Raw genomic sequence first — 20,455 nt, 5'->3', positions numbered from 1 at the left:
TAGGTACAACTATTATAATTTATGAGCTTAGCATAATTGTCATAAGTACTCCTATTTATTACTTTCATTTTCACTTATTGTTCTAGCATTGACGGCGATAACAACAACAACAATATACTCAGTATAATCTCACAAGTGGGATCTGGGGAGGGTAGTGTGTACGCAAACCTTACCCCTACCTGGGGAGATAGAGAGGTTATTTCCGACTAGCATTGACGATGATATTTATCATATATAGAAGCACTGACTTTTAGACCAGTATCGTAAGACAAGTCGTTGTTCAGGCTGGGACCATGGGGAGCTAATTGGGCGGAAGGGGATTCAGTCAACCCTGTTTGAAAAAAAAAGATATTGTGCATATAAGGTCAATTATGTTTTCTATGTATTACATGTTGAATCCCCATAACTTTTTCACATTTTTTTTTGAATCTCCTAGTGAACGAGGACCAATCATGGAGAAGCAAGGACTATTGTTCATTAGGTCGTTTCTAATGGGCCCACAAAATTTTAGGCTACTCTGGACCGGTCGCATAACACAAAAAATTGGGAATCGTCCTAAATTCCTGTTTTATGGCCATAAAATTCCAAAATATGAGGAACGGTCATGACTAAGCGACGACTATTGTTCATTAGGTCGCTTTTGATGGGCTCGAAAAATATTAGGAGATGTGTGGCCGGTCACCCAAATTCATGCATATGGTGTGGACTATAGCATACGAAAATATGAAAATCGTCCTGAATTCCTATTTTATAACCCTAAAACGCCAGAAAATGATAAACGTCAGCGCGAAGCGAAAACTATTGTTCATTAGGTCATTTTTTATGTGCGTTCAAAATTTTAGGAGATTCGGGGTCCGTCGCCTGAATTCATATGGCGTGGACTGTAGCACACGTAGATCTGAGAATCATCTTGAATTCCTATTTTATGGCCCTAAAACGCCAAAAAACGAGGAACGGTTATGACTAAGCGACGGCTATTGTTCATTAGGTCGCTTTTGATGGGCCCGAGAAATATTAGGAGACATGGCCGGTCACCCGAATACATGCAGATGGCGTGGACTATAGCATACGAAAATATGAAAATCGTCCTGAAATTATGGCCCTAAAATGCCAGAAAATGATAAACGTCAAGGCGAAGCGAAGACTATTGTTCATTAGGTCATTTTTTATGTGCCTACAAAATTTTAGGAGATTCGGGGTCCGTTGCCTGAATTCAGGCAGATGGCGTGAACTGTAGCGCGTGTAGATCTGAGAATCGTCTTGTTTCCTGTTTTATCGTCCTAAAATGCCAAAATGAGGAACGAACATGACGAAATGATGACTATTGTTCATTAGTTCATTTTTGTTGGGCCCGCAAAATTTTAGAAAACATGGCCGGTCACCCGAATACATGTAGATGGCATGGACTATAGCATACGAAAATCTGAAAATCTTCCTGAATTCCTATTTTATGGCCCTAAAATGCCAGAAAATGATAAACGTCAAGGCAAAGCGAATACTATTGTTCATTATGTCATTTTTGATGTGCCTGCAAAATTTTAGGAGATTCGGGATCCGTCGCCCGAATTCATGCAAATGGTGTGAACTGTAGCACACATAGATTTGAGAATCGTCTTGTTTCATGTTTTATGGCCCTAAAACGTCAAAAATGAGGAACGGTCATGGCGAAATGATGAATATTGTTCATTAGTTCATTTTTGTTGTGCCCGCAAATATTTTGGAGATTCGGGACCGGTCGTCCGAATTCATGTAGATAGTATGAACTATTGCACACAAATCTAGGAATCATCCTAATTCCTATTTTATGGACCAAAAATGCAAAAAAATAGGGAACGATCATGGCAAAGCGATTATTACTCTTCATTATGTCATTTTTTATGGGCCCACAAAATTTTAGAAGATTCGAGGCCGGTCGCCCGAATTCATCGAGATGACGTGGACTATAACATATGAAAATATGAGAATCATTTTGAATTCCTAATTTATGACCTTAAAATACCAAAATTGAGGAACGGTCATGGCGAAGCAATGACTATTGTTCATTAGGTCATTTTTTATGGGCTCACAAAATGTTAGAGATTCAGGGGCGGTCGCCCGAATTCATGCGAATGGCGGGGGCTATAGCAAACGAAAATATGAGAATCGTGTGAAATCATTTTTATAGCCCTAAAATGACTAAAACGAGAAACGGTCATGGCGAGACGATGACTATTATTTCTTAGGTCGTTTTTTATGGGACGATAAAATTTTAGGCGATTCGGGTCCCGTCGTCCGGACCCATGCAAATGGCGTACGCTATCACATATGAAAATTTGAGAATCGGGCATAATTCTAGTTTATGATCCTAAAATACCAAAAAATAAGGAACGGTCATGGCGAGGCAATGACTGTTGTTCCTTAAGTCCTTTTTGGTGGTCTTGTAAAAGTTTAGGCGATCCGGGTCCGGTTATCCGAACACATGCAGATAGTGTGGGCTATAACACACAAACTTCTAGAAATGAGGTAGTTTGTGATGGGCCAGTAAAATGACTATTGTTCCTTAGGTCGTATGTAATGGGCCAGTAAAACTTTAGGCGATACATGTCCGATCACCCTGACCCACGCAGATGGCATGGGCTATAGCACACGAAAATCTGGGAATCAAGCAAAATTTTAGTTTTATGGCCCTAAAACGCAAAATATTACGAGGAACGGTCATGGCGAGGCTATGGCTATTTGTTCCTTAGGTCGTTTTTCATGGGCCGGCAAACTTTCAGATGGCGTAGGCTATAGAAGAAGAAAATCTGGGAGTCGGGCGAAATTCCAGTTTTATGGCCCTAAATGCCAAAAAACGAGGAACGATTATGGTGAGGCGATGACTATCACTCCTTAGGTCGTTTTTTGATGGGCAAGCAAATTTTTAGGTGATCGATGTCCGGCGACCGGGCCTATGCAGGTAGCGTGGGCTATAATAGCACACAAAAATCTGGAAATCGGGAATAATCCTAGTTTTATGGCCCTAAAACGCCAAAACACGAGGAACAATCATGGTGAGGCGATGGCTATTGTTCCTTAGGTCATTTTTGATGGGCTGACAAAATTCTAGACAATCATGGTCCGGGAGATCGGACTTATGCAGATGGTGTGAGTTATAGCACACAGAAATCTGGGATTCAGGCGGAATTTCTATTTTATGGCGCTAAAATGTGATAAAATTAGGAACGGTTATGGTGAGGCGATAACTATTATTTCTTAGGTTGTATTTGATAGGGTGGTAAAATTTTAGGCTATCTGGGTCCAATCGCCCGGACCCATTAAGATAGTGTGGGATGTAACACTCGAAAATTTAAAAATCGGGCGAAATTCCAATTTATGGCCCTAAAACAAAAAAAAAAGGAACGACCATGGCTAGGCGATAACTATTCTTCTGTAGGTCGTTTTTGATGGTCCGACAAAATTTTAGGCGATCCGGGTCCATTCGCCCGGACCTATGAAGATGGTGTGAGTTATAGCACACGAAAATTTAGAAATCGGACGGAATTCTAGTTTTGTGGCGCTAAAACACCAAAAAAAAATGAGGAACGGTCATGGAGAGCCGATGACTATTGTTAATTTATTTTTTATGGACCGGCAAACTTTTAGACGAACTGGGTCTGGTTGGCTGGATCTATGCAGATGGCGTGGGCTATAGCACATAAAAATTTGGGAATAACGCAGAATTCAAGTTTTATGGCCCTAAAATGCCAATAAATAAGGAACGGTCATGGCAAGGCAATGGCTATTATTTCTTAGGTCATTTTTTATGGGACGACAAAATTTTTGGCGATCCGGGTCCGATTGTCCTGACCTATGCATGTGACGTGGGCTATAGCACATAGAAATCTAGGAATCAGGAGAAATTTCAGTTTTATGGCCCTAAAACGCCAAAAATCATGGACGGTTGTGGCGAAATGATAACTATTATTATTTAGGTCATTTTTTATGGGCCGCTAAAATTTTAGGTTATTCGGGTTCGGTCATCGGAAGCATGCAAATAGCGTAGGCTATGGAAATCGGGCGGATTTCCAGTTTTATGACCCTAAAACGCCAAAAACCGAGAAACGTTCATGGATAAGCGATGATTATTATTTATTAGGTCATTTTTGATGGGCCGGCAAAATTTTAAGCGATTCGGGTCCTGTCGCCCAGGTGCATGCAGATGACGTGGGGCATACGAAAATCTGGAAATCGGGCAAAATTCAAGTTTTATGGACCTAAAATGCCAAAAAATGAGAAACGATCATGGAAAAGCGATGGCTATTATTTCTTAGGTCATTTTTGATAGGCCGGCAAAATTTTAGGCGATTCGGGTCCGGTCACCCGGATGCATGCAGATGGCACACGAAAATCTGTGAATGAGATAGATTTTCAATTTTATGGCCCTAAAATGCCAAAAAATGAGGAACGCTCATAGGGAAGCGATGATTATTGTTTATTAGGTTATTTTTTATTGGCCGATAATATTTTTAGGCGATTCGGGTCTGGTCGCCCGAATGCATACAAATGGCGTGGGTTATAGCACATGAAAATATGGGAATCAAGCAAAATTCTAATTATATGGCCCTAAAACGCCAAAAAATGGGGAATGACCACGGTGAAGCGATGAATATTTTTTCTTAAGTCATTTTTTATGGGCCGGCAAAATGTTAGGCGATCCGGTTACCTATACAGATGGCATGGACTATAGCACACGAAAATCTGAGAATCGTGCGAATTTTCTGTTTTATGGACCTAAAATGGATATTGATCCTTAGGTCACTTTTTATGGGCATGTAAAATTTTAGGCGATTAGAGTCTAGTCGCCCGGACCCATACAAAATTTGGAAATCAAGCGAAATTCTAGTTTTATAGCCCTAAAACACCAAAAAATAAGGAACAGTCACGGGGAGATGATGACTATTATTCCTTAAGTTATTTTTGATGGGCCGACAAAAGTTTAGCCTATCTAGGTCCAGTCGCTTGGACTCTTGCAGATGGTGTGGGCTATAACATTCGAAAATATAGGAATCGGGCAAAATTCCAATTTTATGACCCTAAAACGCCAAAAAATGAGGATCGGTCATGGCGAGGCGATGACTATTCTTTCTTAGGTTGCTTTTGATCGGTCACCCAGACTCGTGCACATGGCGTGGGCTATATAGCACACGAAAATATTAAAATTGGGCGGAATTCCTGCTTAATGGCCATAAAATCCACAAAACGAGGAACGATCATGGCGAGGCGATGACCATTGTCGCTTAGGTCATTTTCGATGGGCCGGTAAAATTTTAGGCGATTCGGGTCCGGTCGCTCAAACCCATGCAGATGGCGTGGGCTATTGCACACAAAAATCTAGTAATATAGCGAAATTCTAATTTTTTGGCCCTAAAATGCCAAAAATGAGAAATTCATGGTGAGGGGATGACTATTGTCCTTTAGGTCATTTTCAATGGGCCGGCAAAATTTTAGACGATCCGGATCCGGTCGCCCGGCTCCAGGTAGATGGCGTGGGCTATAGCACACGAAAATTATGAAAATAGGCGCAATTCCAATTCAATGGCCTTAAAATGCCAAAACACGAGAATCGGTCATGGCGAGGAGATGACTATTCTTCCCTAGGTCTTTTCTGATTAGCCGAAAAGTTTTTTAGGCGATCCGGGTTCGGTCGCTCTGACCTACACAAATGGCGTGGGCTATAACACACGAAAATCTGAGAATCAGACAGAATTCTAGTTTTTTTGCCCTAAAATATGGTCACCTGGACCCATGCAGATGGCATGGGCTATAGCACATGAAAATATAGAAATCAGGCGGAATTCTAGTTTTATAGCCCTAAAACGCCAAAAATGAGGATCGGTCATGACGAGGAGATAACTATTCTTCCTTATGTCATATTTGATAGGTTGGGAAAATTTTAGGCAATCTAGGTCCGGTCGCCCAAACCCATGTTGATTGTGTGGGTTATAGCACATAAAAATGTGGGAATTAGGCAAAATTCTAGTTATATGGCCCTAATACGCCACAAAATGAGGAACAATCATGATGAGACGATGACTATTGTTCTTTAGATTATTTGTTATGGGCCGGCAAAATTTTAGGCTATCTGGGTCCGGTCGCTCGGACCCATGCAGAGAGCTCGGGCTATAACATTCAAAAATTTAGGAATCGAGCGAAATTCAAATTTTATGGCCCTAAAAAGCCAAAAAATGAGGAACGGTCAGGGCAAGATGATGACTATTGTTCCTTAGGGTCATGTTTTATCGGCCGAAAAAAATATTAGGCTATCTGGGTCTGGGCGACAATTGGCGTGGGTTATGGCATTTGAAAATCTGGGAATCAGTGAAATTCCAGTTTTATGGCCCTAAAACACCAAAAAACGAGGAATGGACATGGCGAGGCGATGACTGTTGTTCCTTAAGTCATTTTTATGGGCCGGAAGATTTTTAAGCAATCCGGTCTGGTTTTTCGGAGCCATGCAGATAGCGTGGGCTATAGCACACGAAAATCTGGGAATCGGATGAAATTCTAGTTTTATGGCCCTAAAACGCCAAAAAATGAGGAACGATCATCGCGAGGCAATAACTATTGTTTCTTAGGTCGTTTTTGATGGGTCGACAAAATTTTAGGCGATCCGGGTCGTGTCGCCTGGACCTATGCAGATAGCGTGGTCTATAACATACAAAAATCTGGGAATCAGGCGAAATTCTAGTTATATGGCCCTAAAACGCTAAAAATGAGTAACGGTCATGGCGAGACGATGATTATTGTTCCTTAGGCCGTTTTTTTGGGTCAACAAAATTTTAGGTGGTGTGTGTCCGGTCGCTCGGACCCATGCAAATGGTGTGGGCTATAGCACACGAAAATTTGGAAATTAGACGAAATTCCAGTTTAATGTCCCTAAATTCCAAAAAAGAGGAACAGTGATGGTGTGGGCTATAACACAAGAAAATCTAGGAATTAGGAGAAATTCCTGGTTTATGGCCCTAAAAGGTCAAAAAATGAGGAACGGCTATGGCGAGGCAATGACCTTGATTCCTTAAGTCGTTTTTATTGGGCCGGCAAAATTTTAAAGCAATCCGGGTCTAGTTCTCTCGACCCATGCAGATGGCGTGGGTTATAGCACATGAAAATCTAGGAATCATATAGAATTCTAGTTTTATGGCTTTAAAATACCAAAAACGAGGATCGGTCATGGTGAGGTGATGACTATTCTTTTTAAGGTCATTTTTTATAGGGCGACAGAATATTAGGCGATACGGGTCCATTCGCTTGGACCAATACAAATGGCGTAGGCTATATCATACGAAAATCTGAGAATCAGACGGAATTCCAGTTTTTTGCCCTAGAATGAGGAACGATCATGGCGAGGCGATGACTATTGTACCTTAGGTCATTTTTGATAGGCCTGAAAAACTTTAGGCGATCCGGGTACGGTTGTCCGGACCGATGTAGATGGCGTGGACTATAGCATACGAAATTCTGTGAATCAGACGAAATTCTAGTTTTATGGTCCTAAATGCCAAAAAGTAAAGAACGGTCATGGTGACGCAATGACTAATTTTTCTTAGGTTGTATTTGATGGGCCGGTAAAATATTAGGCAATCCGGGTCCGGTTTACTAGACCCATGCAGATGGCGTGGCAAAAATTTAGAAATCAGAATTTTGATAGGCCATGGCGAGGCGATGACTATTCTTTCTTAGGTAGTTTTTGATAGGCCATCAAATTTTTAGGTGATCAGGGTCCAGTCACCTAGAGCCATACAGATGGCGTGGGCTATAGCACATGAAAATTTGAGAATCGGGTAGAATTCCTACTTTATGGCCCTAAAATGCCATAAAACGATGAACGATCATGTAAAGACAATGACTATTATTCCTTAGGTCATTTGTGATAGGCCAGCAAAATTTTAGGCTATCCGCCCGGACCCATGCAAATGGCGTGGGCTATAGCACACGAAAATCTGGGAATCAAGCGATATTCTAATTTTATGGCCATAAAACGCTAAAAACGAGGAACATTCATGGCGAGGCGATAACTATTGTTCCTTAGGTCATTTTTTATGGGCTGAAATTTTTTAGGCGATCCAAGTCCGGGCGCCCGGACCCATGCAGATGATGTGGGCTATAGCACATGAATATTTGGGAATCGAGGGAAATTCCAGTTTTATGATCCTAAAAAGCCAAAAAATGAGGAATGATCATGGAGAGGCGATGACTATTGTTCTTTATGTCGTTTCTTATAGGTAGGAAATTTTTTGGGTGATCCGGGTTCGGTCGTCCGGACTCATGCAGATGGCGTGAGCTATAGCACACGAAAAAACTGGGAATCGGGCGGAATTCTAGTTTTATGGCTCTAAAATGCCAAAAACCAAGGAACGGTCTTGGCCAGGCGATGGCTATTGTTACTTAGGTCATTTTTTATGGACCGACAAAATATTAGGAGATCCGAGTTCGATCGCACGTACCTTGTAGATGGTGTGGGCTACAGCACACGAAAATCTAGAAATCGAGTAAAATCATAAATAAGCGATGACAATTGTTCCTTAGGTTATTTTTGATGGGCCGATAAAATGTTAGGAGATCCGGGTCCGATCGCCCTACCCATGCAGATAGTGTGGGCTATAGCACACGAAAAACTAGAAATCATGTAGAATTAGAGTTTTATAGCCCTAAAATACCAAAAACTGAGGAACGTTCATGGCACAGTGATGACTATTGTTCCTTAGGTCATTTTTGATGGGCCGGCAAATTTTAGGCGATTCGGGTCCGGTCGCCCGGATGCATGCATATGACATGGACTATAGCACAACAAAATATGAATCAAGCGGAATTCTAGTTATATAGCCCTAAAATGTCAAAAAATTAGGAACGATCATGGAGAAACAATGACTATTGATCCTTAGGTCATTTTTTTTATGGACAGTCAAAATTTTAGGTGTTATGGGTCCGATCGGTCGGATGCATCTAGGTGGAAATTCCAGTTTTATGGTCCTAAAATGACAAAAAATGAGTAATGGTAATGTTGAAGCGATGATTATTATTCCTTAAGTCATTTTTTATGGGCCGACAATATTTTAGGAGATTTGGGTATGGTTGTCCGGATGCATACAGATGGTGTAGGTTATAACACACAAAATTTTGGGAATCGGGCGAAATTCAAGTTTTATGACCCTAAAACGGCAAAATATGAGCAACACTCATGGCAAAGCGATGAATATTGTTCCTTAAGTCATTTTTATGGACTGAAATTTTTTTAGGCGATTCGTCTAGTCTCCTAGATGCATGTCGATGGTGTGGGCTATATAAGCACATGAAAATCTGAGAATCAATCGAAATCGTGGGCTATAACATACGAAAATCTCGGAATTCCAGTTTTATGACCCTAAAACGCTAGATAACAAGAAATGGTAATGGTGAATAGATTACTATTGTTCCTTGGGTCATTTTTAATGGGCCAGCAAATTTTAGGAGCTTTGGGTCCGGTCGCCTGGATACATGCAATTGGCGTGGGCTATAGCATACCAAAATTAGAGAATGGGGCGGAATTCCACTTTAATGGCCCTAAAATGCCAAAACAGAGGAACAGTCAAGGCGAGGCGATGACTATTATTCCTTAAGGTCATTTTTTATGGGCCGACAAAATTTTAGGCGATTTGGGTCCGGTCGTCCAGATGCATGCAGATGGCGTGGTCTATTATAGCACACAAAAATCTAGGAGTCAGGCAAAATTTTAGTTTTATGGCTCTAAAACACCAAAAAATGAGGAACGACCAAGGCGATGTGATGATATTATTCCTTAGGCCGTTTTTTATGGGCCAGCAAAAATTTAGGCGATTCAGGTCCGGTCGTCCGGATGCATGCAAATGTCATAGACTATGCATATGAAAATCTAGAAATCAGGCAGAATTCCAATTTTATGTCCTTAAGATGCCAAAATAGAGGAACGATCATGGCGAAGCGATGACTATTATTTCTTAGGTAATTTTTAATGGGCCGGAATAATTTTAGGCGATTTGGGTTCGGCAACCCGGATGCATGTAGATGGCATGTGCTATATCACATGAAAATCTGCGAATCGGGCGGAATTCAAATTTTATGGCCCTAAAACACCAAAACGAGGAACTGTCACGACGAAGCGATGACTATTATTCCTTAGGTCATTTTTGATGGGCTGTCAAAATTTTAGGCGATTTGTGTCCGATCACATACAGATGACGTGGAGCACACGAAAATCTAGGTATCGGGTGAAATCTAAGTTTTATGGCCATAAAATGCAAAATATCGAGGAACGGTCATGGCGAAGCGCTGACTATTGTTCCTTAGGCCATTTTTTATGAGCCAGCAAAATTTTAGGCGATTCGGGTCTGGTCGCCCAGATGGCGTCGATTATAGCACACGAAGATTTGGGAATCAGGCGAAATTCTAATTTTATGGCCCTAAAATGCCAAAAACGAGAAACGGTCATGGCAACGCGATTCAGGTTCGATAGCCCGGATGCATGCAGATGGCATAGGCTATAACACACGAAAATCTAGGAACCGGGAAGAATTCTAATTTTATGGCCGTAAAACGCCAAAAAATAAGGAACGGTCATGGCGATGCGATGATTATTATTTATTAGATCAGTTTTCATGGGCCCGTAAAATTTTAAGAGATTCGAAGTCGGTCGCTCGAATTAATGCAGATGATCTAGACTATAACATAGAAAAATGTGAGAATCATCATGAATTCTTGTACTAATGAGTATTTGTCACTAGGTCATTTCCTATTGACCTAAAAAGTTTCAGGCCAATCGGAGTCCGTAAAAAAATTACAAAATCAGCATGTAGTAATGCACACAAAATATTTAATATAATCATAAATGTATGTTGCGTGACCCTGAAACGCCAAAAAATAAGCTCAAAAGTCATGGCGAAGTGATAAGTATTATTCACTAGGCCGTTTCCTATGGACCTATGAAATTTCAGGCAATCAGAGTTCGTCAGAAATATTTTACAAAATTAGCATATACTAATACACATGAAATTTCATAAATTCATATAGCATGACCTTGCAAACGCCATAAATTGAACCCGAAAGTCATGGCGAAACAATGAGTATTGGTCACTATTTGTTTCCTACGGACTTACGAAATTTCAGGCCAATTGAAGTTCATAAAAACAAAATTAACATATACTAATACATACGAAAAAATGGATATAATCATAAATTTGTATTGCATGGCACTGAAACATAAAAAAAATGTACCTCTAACGTCATGGCGAAGCGATGCGTATTGGTCACTAGGACGTTTTCTATTGACCTACGAAATTTCAAGTCAATCGGAGTCCGTCAAAAAGATTCTACAAAATCAGTATATACTAATACACAGAAAAAATAAATATACTCACAAATTCGTGTTTCATGATCCCAAAACGTCATAAAAAGAACCCAAAGTCATGCAGAAGCAATGAGTATTGGACACTATACAGTTGCCTATGGACCTACGAAATTACAGGCCAATCGGAGTCCATCAATTATTTTTACAATGTACTGTACACAAAAAAAATAGTTATAATCATAAATTTGTGTTGCATGACTTCGAAACAGCAAAAAATGAACCCGAAAGTCATGGTGAAGCGATGAGTATTGGTCACTATATCGTTTCCTATGGACCTACGAAATTTCAAGCCAATCAGAGTCCGTAAAAAAATTAGAAAATTAGCATGTACTAAAACAGACGAAAAAATGAATATAATTATAAATTCGTATTGCATGTTCCCGAAACGTCATAAAATGAACTTGAATGTCATGGCAAAGAGATGAGTATTAATCACCAGGCCTTTCTATGGACCTACGAAATTTCAGGTCAACTGGAGTCGGTCAAAAAAATTCTAGTCGTTCCGAGTGCATTTTTGGTCCACCGCGGTAGCTTGGTGTCGGGACTTTCTAGTGTCACCTTGGTGTTGCACTATTACCTTGGCCAGGCGCACCCCACGAAATGTAATTCAAAGTTTTTTTTGCCCAAATACATGCGATGAATGCTGTACTGGCTTTCTAAGAGCATGCAAAATTTCTTTGTTCATTGTTTTTCTTAAATGGTTACCTTAGTTTAAGAAGCAGATGCTAAATTTAATTGATAAGCAAGAAATGTGCTCTGCTGAGAAACGGTATAAAAAAATAAAAACTGAGTTGCACTATATATATATATATATATATATGAAAGAGTATAAACTAATAGTGCATTTGGCAAATCAAAACGTTCTGATTAGCTGATAATACTAGCATTAATTGGAAATTTTGTGATGGATTCATGAGACAAGTTCCATTAATTAAAACCTTTGGTTTAGGCAAAAGAGTTTATTCTTTTACTTTTTTTACTTTTGATAATTTTATTCATCTAGGTACAATGCTAGCAGTTTCCATTGTGTAGCGTCCCACACTGGAAGTAGAATAAAGCAGAACAAAAGGGAACTAGTATAAAACAAATGGGCCTTGCACTTTAAAAAGCATACCTTTCTCGGTCTTTTGGCCAAGATCAGGTGTAGTATTTGTTCTTATCAGTTTAATATTTGATACGTGAGTTATCGATTCACATGATATTAATTTAATTTTTTAGGGGGGAAAGTTCACTATGGTAGCTTGCTATTGGGACTTTCAAGTATCGCCTTGGTGTTGCACTATACCTTGGCTTGGCATACCCCTTCAATTGTAGTCAAAAACTATGATTTTCATTTCTACAACAGCTAATTGGATTTTCAAGAGCTAGTTATGAGTATTTTTGGCTCTTTAATCTTCTGATTGGACAGCTTTGACTTGAACAAGAATCCTAAATTAAAATGAAGCATTTCTGCATTCCTTGCCTCATTTTTAAGGAAAAAGTAAAAGGAAACTCAGATGATTTCAAACAAAATATTTACAAAGTTGGTGCTCAAAGATTTTAGCCTTGGAGCAATGGTAAAGTTGTCTCCGACCTATAGATCATAGGTTCGAGCCGTAGAAATAGTCACTAATAGTCTAAATCACACCCCTTTGATGCCAGCCCTTCCGCAGTACTTTATGCATCGGGCTGCCCCTTACTTGAGCATTCGCATGTTGAGGTCTTGAATAGTTGATCATCCCGTGTCATAACTCCGATATTAACTCAATGTTGAGGTCTTGAATAGTTGATCATCCCGTGTCATAACTCCGATATTAACTCAATTTTCTTAGGGAGAAAGTACACCACGGTAGCTTGCTATGGGGACTTTCAAGTATCGCATTGGTGTTGCAATACTGCCTTGGCCTGGCACACCCCTTCAATTGTAGTCCAGAGTATTTTAAATACATGCAATCGATGTTGTTCTCATGCCTAAGCTTTCAAATGGAAAAAAATTGAAGGACACAGAAATCAGTCAGATGATTTGAAACAAAAATTTCCAGCATCTTGGTGCTCAAAATTTAGCTTCTCAGTAAAACTTTAAGAATTCACAATGAGTAGCTTATCTCTTTTGCTACTCCACTGTGCCATCTTTTGATGATAAAGGCCAAAATGTTTACATGTCCTGCTTATAGTTCTAATTTGGTTAAAAATGAGAACGCCTATGAATTATTAGGATGGCCAAAGATTGATTTGGTCTTTGGACGACAAAAGAACTAGATATCGTGGACGAGAGGTTTGCGAGGAAGAGTCAATGGCTAATGATTCTACAACCACAATTACAGCACTCATTCCAGTTTAAGGTATTAGTCAATCAAATAATAGATAGTAAATGGATCGGTTTGATGAAAATTTTCTTTCCTTTAGGCACGGCTAATTAACCTAAGTTTGATCTAGATTTGCTTGCATTTTTGTATCATAGAGTGTGGATCTATTTCATCTCTTGTCTACTCTTTTCTTTCCAGTATCCTGATTATAATATTTCTAGTATTCTATTTTACACGTCACAACAGTTAGGAACTGAGAATTTATATCTTTAGATCAAAAAAGAGTGTAGGCTTTCTTCTATTTTGCTTCTAGGGAAGCATTCAAGTTGAATAAAAGAAGAAACATTGATTGAGCCAGAAAAGAGTTTAATCTTTCCCTTTTGTCCTTTTGAATTGTGATTTTTCTGTTTAGAAGAATTCTTAGAACTAGTATAAAACAGATGGACCTTGCACTTTGAAAAGCATACCTTTCTCGGCCTTTTGGCTAAGATATATGTTCTTATCAGTTTAATATCTGACATGTGAGTTATTGACTTTCACGATATTAACTCGGGACTTTCAAGTGTTGCCTTGGTGTAAGCACTATAGCCTTGGCCTGGCACACCCCACCAAATCTATTTAAATTTTTTGGAAAACTTAAAACAATGATAATTAGTTGTGGTAAACTATATACTGCTATTCATTTGTTTAACTTGGAACATTATAGTTGGATTTTAATACAGATAAATGTTTAGTTACTTCAAATTTGAAGCCAAGGTTCTTCTTAGTTTTGTACTTGCATTAGGTAAATATGAGTATCTCCACTAGTACACAAACATCATGATTCAAGGGTACGCTAAAATGCCTGATTTTCACTTGCTTGTCCTGAATTCCTGAAAGTTGTAGAGAAGTCAACTGAAACAAATTTTAAGATCATACTAAAATAGTTTTAAACAGAAGGATCAGAGACAGTTTATTGCTTCGTTAAGCCAAAGAAGAGTCTTAATCTATCATGAGCTAAGCAGTTTTTGGTGAGATGTGTGTAGTACTTCTAGTGTCAAGACTCTGATCTCTCATAACATTAGTGTGTCACTGATACATGAATCTGCAAACGTGATTGACTCGCCTATATAGCCCCTCTTGAGGCGAATCAGGATCAAGAGTCAATGAGTTCAACATGAGTGTAACCTTATTATATGTATAAACTTTAAACTTTTTCCGCATATAATTAGATAGTTTGAAATGAAAGCAATCGGTTCAGTTGAACTACCAGAACCGGCCCTTCAGAAGCAACAAGTAATTAGCATTTGAGTGGTTTTCTACGATCAATAACAAAATTCCGCTTTCGAAAGGAACACTGGAAAAGAAGGCAGGGGTGCAGTAGTAGTACTTGTAGACATATTGTTAGACTCCTAAATGAGCAAATAAATCTTGCTACAGTCCTAAAATTCTCTTCTTAATATGATAGTTAAAAAACCTCATAAACCTGACCCAAAAGAATAAGCAGCAAATCCAAATTCTCCCCCTTCTAACATGGCTCCATCTTGTTGCTCCTGCATCACACAAATAAAATCCTTTAATATGAATTTATGTCATGCAATATGAGATATCAATAAAGAGTGCATTTTTTCCTCCTGCTAAAGTACTACGGTTATAATGACTGATAATCTGATCTTTGCGGAGAAATAAGAAATATTAGGATCATATCATCCTATTAGGATACATTAATTTGCATCCATGACATAAAATTCCTGGAGTCAGGGCAGATGCATCTAAGTAGTACCGGATTCATCTGAACCCAGTACTTTCGAAGCAGAGTATAAATTTATGTATAAAAATCCACTAAAATTGTAATAAATAGTAAATATGAACTCATAACTTAAAAAATATAATGGGTCAAATGCTAACTATCTAAAAGGTTTAACCCATAGATCTATTTCATGAGTTGGATACATGGTTACCAAGGTATAACTTATATCATTCACAATTCATATAAAAAGAATTATATACTCTGATCAAGGACACCAATTTAAGAGTCATTTCCTCAAGAAAAGCTTGATCAGTCACACACTTGAGACTGAGGATTGAGGTCAAGTAATGATATTCATCTTTATTTCAAAATCAATAGCACATGCAACTAACATATGTATGTGGTGTTCTAGATTGTCGTTCAGGCTTTAGAATCAATGACTAGTTAACAATAGAACTATAGAAATAAAATTTTGAAAGCTTCAAAAATAAGAAAGACAAGTCCAAAAAAAGTTATCTTACCGGTTTCATTGCACTCATTAGATCATCAAGGGAGCCATAGCCCTGAGGAAGAAAACCAACTTGTTGCTTTGTTGTCTCGAAGAGATAGTCTTCACTTGTCCTCGTCCTCGAGTTGGGTCTATGTTGTATGAGTGCTGAAGAACCTCCATTTGATCTGCCAATCAAAGAGACGTCCACCCCTCTGTAGACCACTTCATTGTTTTGGTCCATGCTCTGGGGTAAAGACGCCACACCACCATTGCTGGAAAGTTGAGAGCTCATGTTGCCAAAAATATGGTTTGAGTTCTGGGAATAATGTTGGTTCTGATCCGGCCACGGTTGGCAGTGTGCTTGGTTCATAATCTGAACACCACCCCCTAAACTTTCCAGGCATTGCGTTTCTCCTCTTGAAGGTTCAAAAGGTAGGGATACTATGGTCGAGGAAGAAAAATCAACGGTGCTGTTCTGCAAATGAGGGCCAGCTGAAGTGCTATTCTCTCTTACCCTATCTTGAGGCAAATGGCTGTTACTAAAAGGTTCAGTCGAAGGAAAAGAACTTGACTGGAACTTCACAGGCTGGATAGAGTTTTGGCAATTCTCATTATATCTACTATGGTCCAGAAAATTGGAAGAACCACTTACTCCAGTATTAAAGGCGTCAGAGCTAAAAGAAGCGACGTTGAGAGAAGGTTGATTTCCAAATCCTCCCCCTGTCCGTGGTTGCTGGGAGCTCACTTGAAGCAATATAGGATTATTTAAGACATTGGACAACGAGCTGTTTGAGTTACCAACCACAGATCTAGAGTCCATGAATGTACTACTGGCCGCTGTGAGCAGTCCGTGCTCATCCAAAGGATTCAGTTCTCCCATGTGTATGGCACGCTTACTCTGCTGCAATTGATCAAGCTCCAACGATGCAGGAATTCCATGGAATAAACTAGCATTCTGGCTTACAGGTGGAACATTTGGATTCAACTTCGTAAAAGAATTCATGGAGTTGCTTAAACTTTGACCATGATTAGGTTGGAGCAGCGGCGATGATGCCAGACTGCGAAGGCTTACACCGGCAGGACTATTTAGCCTGCCGAGCATACCTCCTGATGCATATGATGATGATAAGCTGGCCTGACCATACCTTCCGGATCCAGCCAATGTTCGAAAACCACCAAGCCCGTCAAGTGAACCCATTCGCATGTACGCAGAATCTTTTCCACCTAATGCGGCAACCATGTTGGCTTGCTGGGTTGCTTCTGAGCTGATCCTTTTCAAGTAGAGCCTATACTTCTGTGACACAAAAAGAAAAGCCTTATTAAAACTTTTCAAACTATATACCTTTGTGCTTCTCTTAAGAAAAGGAAATTACGCACAGGACAACTCATAGAACACCATTGTGATTGTTATAGAGAATTACTGCATTGCTTCCCTTCATTGTATTTCAAATGCTTATTTAAAAATAAAATGCAGACATTAGCTAACTAACATTTGTGAAAATGTAGCAAGAAAATTTCTATATGATCTTTCCCATTCTTAAGTTCAACAACCAGCTAAACTCTGTAAAGAAACAGGACTCAATCGCAATATATAGAATTATAAAAGAACAAAGAGAGGTTAATGCCTGAAGATGGCTAGCCACATTCTCTCTTGTAAGTCCATCAACATTCATCATGTCGAGAATCCTCTTAGGAACAGCTTCTGCGTCACAAACAGGATGAGTAACCAGTCTGCTAATATGGAAACATCCATAATAAAGATAGAAAAACACTACCATATTAATGCTAAAGAACTCACTTTCAAGGCCTAACTGATTAACAGCTGCAACAAACTTCCTATGAAGCTCTATAGACCAAACAACACGAGGTTTCTTCTGAGTTGTTGGATCGTCATCGTCATTTCCATTTTCATCGCTTTCATATTCTTCATCTTTCCTTTTCTTGTTAAGCTTCCCGTTTTGATCTGCGTTACCTGAAAGCTGTCGTCCTTTGCCACCTTCTCCACCTCCCTGATTTGCCTTGTCTTGATCATCAGACTTGATGTGGTTCTTAGGTTCAACTTTCTTTTTCCTTATTACATGTTGCCATATATTCTTCAGCTCCTCAAGCCGGACAGGTTTCACCAAATAGTCACAAGCACCATGAGTTATTCCTTTCATTACAAGTCTGTTATCACTGTTTGCTGACAACACTGGACAAAATAGCTCAATATAAGTAAAGGGAAGGATATTCAAAGCTTGATGCAAGAATATTTTATCTAACGGAAGCCAAGGGGTAAAGAACATCAAGGATAGATCTACAATTAAGATAAATGAAGGCAGCATCCCTATATATCGGTCATTCACTATAAAAACCATGTTTCTCGTAACCAATTTTTTATGTTATATTTTACCTCTCTATAATAATCAAATAATATTTAAACGTCAAATGTTGTTATAGATGTGTAACAGTCCTTCACTATAAAAACCAAGAAAACGTCAGAACAAACAAAGCTGGTATAGGGAGATTTGATTGCACTTACTTATGACGGGAAGATCCATCTCAAGACCGACAAGCTCCAGAAGTTTAAAGCCATCCATATCAGGCATGTGGACATCACTGATTACCAGGTCAAATCTATCTCGATTTTCCCTTAACATCTTCAATGCTGTTCTTGCCTGACTTGTCGTAGTTACTGTGACACAACAGATCATATTCAGAAATTTGCAATGCAATTAAAGATTTTCTTTGGGGGGAAGAAGAACTCAAAATAAATGAACAACAAAATCAGTTCTAGGAAGATTCAAACGACAAAGAGCAAATAATTCAAATCTCCCAACAAATTTACAGTGGTATATGAGCTTAGTTGAACTCCAATGAACATCTGAGAGAAAACTAGGCTTCAAACCAGACTATCCATAGGACAAACTGAAAGATCAGATACTCATATGTTCTTAGGAACCATATTGATAACTTTAACTCAGAATGAGAGAGTACAAAATGGAGAATTTGGACTTTGTTATAAACAGTTACATAGTAAAAACTAAAAAGAAAGGCCTAAAATCAAATCAAAAGAAGTCCAAAGTTACTTGAAAAAGGAATTATACAAAAGAAAAAAAAAAAAAAAAAAAGGAATGACTAACAGCGATCGAAAAACATGAAAAAGACTTGGAACTATGCAAAAAAAATTGAAAACCTTTTTTCTGGAAGTTGAGATCCAATCTGCTCCTTTTACAGCTCAAAAAAAAAAGGATCTAAACTGTTCCTTTTGAAAGTCTAAATCAGAACACAGTTATAAAAAAAAGGAACAGAAAACAACTTCTCAAACAGCAGAAATTGCAATTAGCCTCAAATTACAAACCAATTCAGAAAACTTTACAACAACTCCAAATTAATACCCCAAAATGAAATTTTTAAGACACCAAAAGAATTTAGCAAAAACCATAGAAGCAACATACCCTGATATTGGCATTTCCTAAGCAATCCATCCAATAACTTCAAACAAATTGGGTCATCATCAACAGCGAGAACTCTCATACCAATAGGAAAATTATCAAAATTCTCCCTTTCCTCCACAGTCATCTTTAAAACCACAAATTGAAAAATACCCAAAAGCCAAAAAAGATCACTTAAACTGAATCTTGAGAAAAGGATTAAAACTTTAGCATATTTCCTCTAATTTCCTCCACAGTTATCACTAAACCACAAATTGAAAAACACCCAAAAGCTAAAAGAGATCACTTAAACTGAATCTTGAGAAAAAGATTAAAACTTTAGCATAAAACCAAAAAAAAGGTCACTTTCTTAAATCTTTCTTGAAAACCCAAATAAGCTAACGGCTTGACTAAATCCAATAATGAAGAAAAAGATCAATTAAAGTGACAAAGATTGAAACTTTTGGAGTTGTAATAAGTAAAGCTGTAAAATAAATCGATAGTGATGGCCTAAACGTACTGAATTTTTTCAACTTAACAAATACAATACACCAAATAATACACACATAAAACCAATCAAGACTTTAACTTTTTCTTCTTCTTATTCTCTCTCTTCCCTGTGTTTGTCTTTTGCTTTTTCTGCTCACAAAAAGACATTGGTAGTAATAAAATAATGATTTTTTGCTACGTTTATATGTGGACATAAAGCTATATTGTTTTATGTAGTTTGCCAGTTGAGTGAATATATATAGTATAGTTTTGTTTATAGTCTTCTGTGTAGCTTTTTTTCAACTTTACTGAACAAGAAGCATGCTTATTTGGAACTGAGCTGGTAGACTTTTAAGGAAATGATCACATGTAACTCATATCTATGTACACCATTTACAACCAAAAAATCTTGGCCTTCCATTTTGGATAGTAAGGGCCCGTTTGGCCATAAAAAAGAAATTCACTTTTTTTCAGAAAATTTTTACTTTTTTGGAATCAAGTTTGGCCATAAATTTTTTAAATTTCACTTCAAGTTAAATTTTGGAAATTCGAAAAACTCTTAGGACCCGTTTGACCATAGATTTTGCCAAAATAAACTTGGATTTTATTTGGCAAACACATGTTTGGCTATAGATTTTGCCTACATTTTGGCCAAATCCAATAGTTGGTTTT

The 20,455-nt window shown here is 38.5% G+C and overlaps 1 protein-coding gene, 1 non-coding gene and 1 pseudogene across 2 annotated transcripts; 2 read left to right on the top strand and 1 right to left on the bottom strand.

Annotated features, from left to right (window-relative positions):
• The first annotated feature begins 12,487 nt into the window (after nucleotides 1–12,487).
• On the top strand, nucleotides 12,488–12,682 carry LOC117275123 (U2 spliceosomal RNA). The gene has a single exon (XR_004505284.1). It is a non-coding gene; the product is annotated as a U2 spliceosomal RNA (small nuclear RNA).
• Nucleotides 12,683–14,125: 1,443 nt separating this feature from the next.
• Nucleotides 14,126–14,271, top strand: LOC117275124 (U2 spliceosomal RNA; annotated as a pseudogene).
• Nucleotides 14,272–14,923: 652 nt separating this feature from the next.
• Nucleotides 14,924–20,042, bottom strand: LOC104089878 (two-component response regulator ORR24-like). Its single transcript, XM_009594881.3, has 6 exons — nucleotides 19,319–20,042; nucleotides 18,403–18,555; nucleotides 17,680–18,072; nucleotides 17,507–17,583; nucleotides 15,913–17,175; nucleotides 14,924–15,194 (listed from the first exon to the last, which is right to left on the bottom strand). Exons 1-6 carry the CDS (start codon nucleotides 19,440–19,442, stop codon nucleotides 15,120–15,122), a joined length of 2,085 nt encoding a protein of 694 aa, XP_009593176.1. The 5' UTR covers nucleotides 19,443–20,042; the 3' UTR covers nucleotides 14,924–15,119.
• Nucleotides 20,043–20,455: the final 413 nt, after the last annotated feature.

This window comes from Nicotiana tomentosiformis, chromosome 6, assembly GCF_000390325.3.
Source record: "Nicotiana tomentosiformis chromosome 6, ASM39032v3, whole genome shotgun sequence".
Classification (NCBI taxonomy): domain Eukaryota; kingdom Viridiplantae; phylum Streptophyta; class Magnoliopsida; order Solanales; family Solanaceae; genus Nicotiana; species Nicotiana tomentosiformis.
Note: the sequence above shows the minus strand (reverse complement) of the source record. Positions and strands in the feature narration are given on the sequence as shown.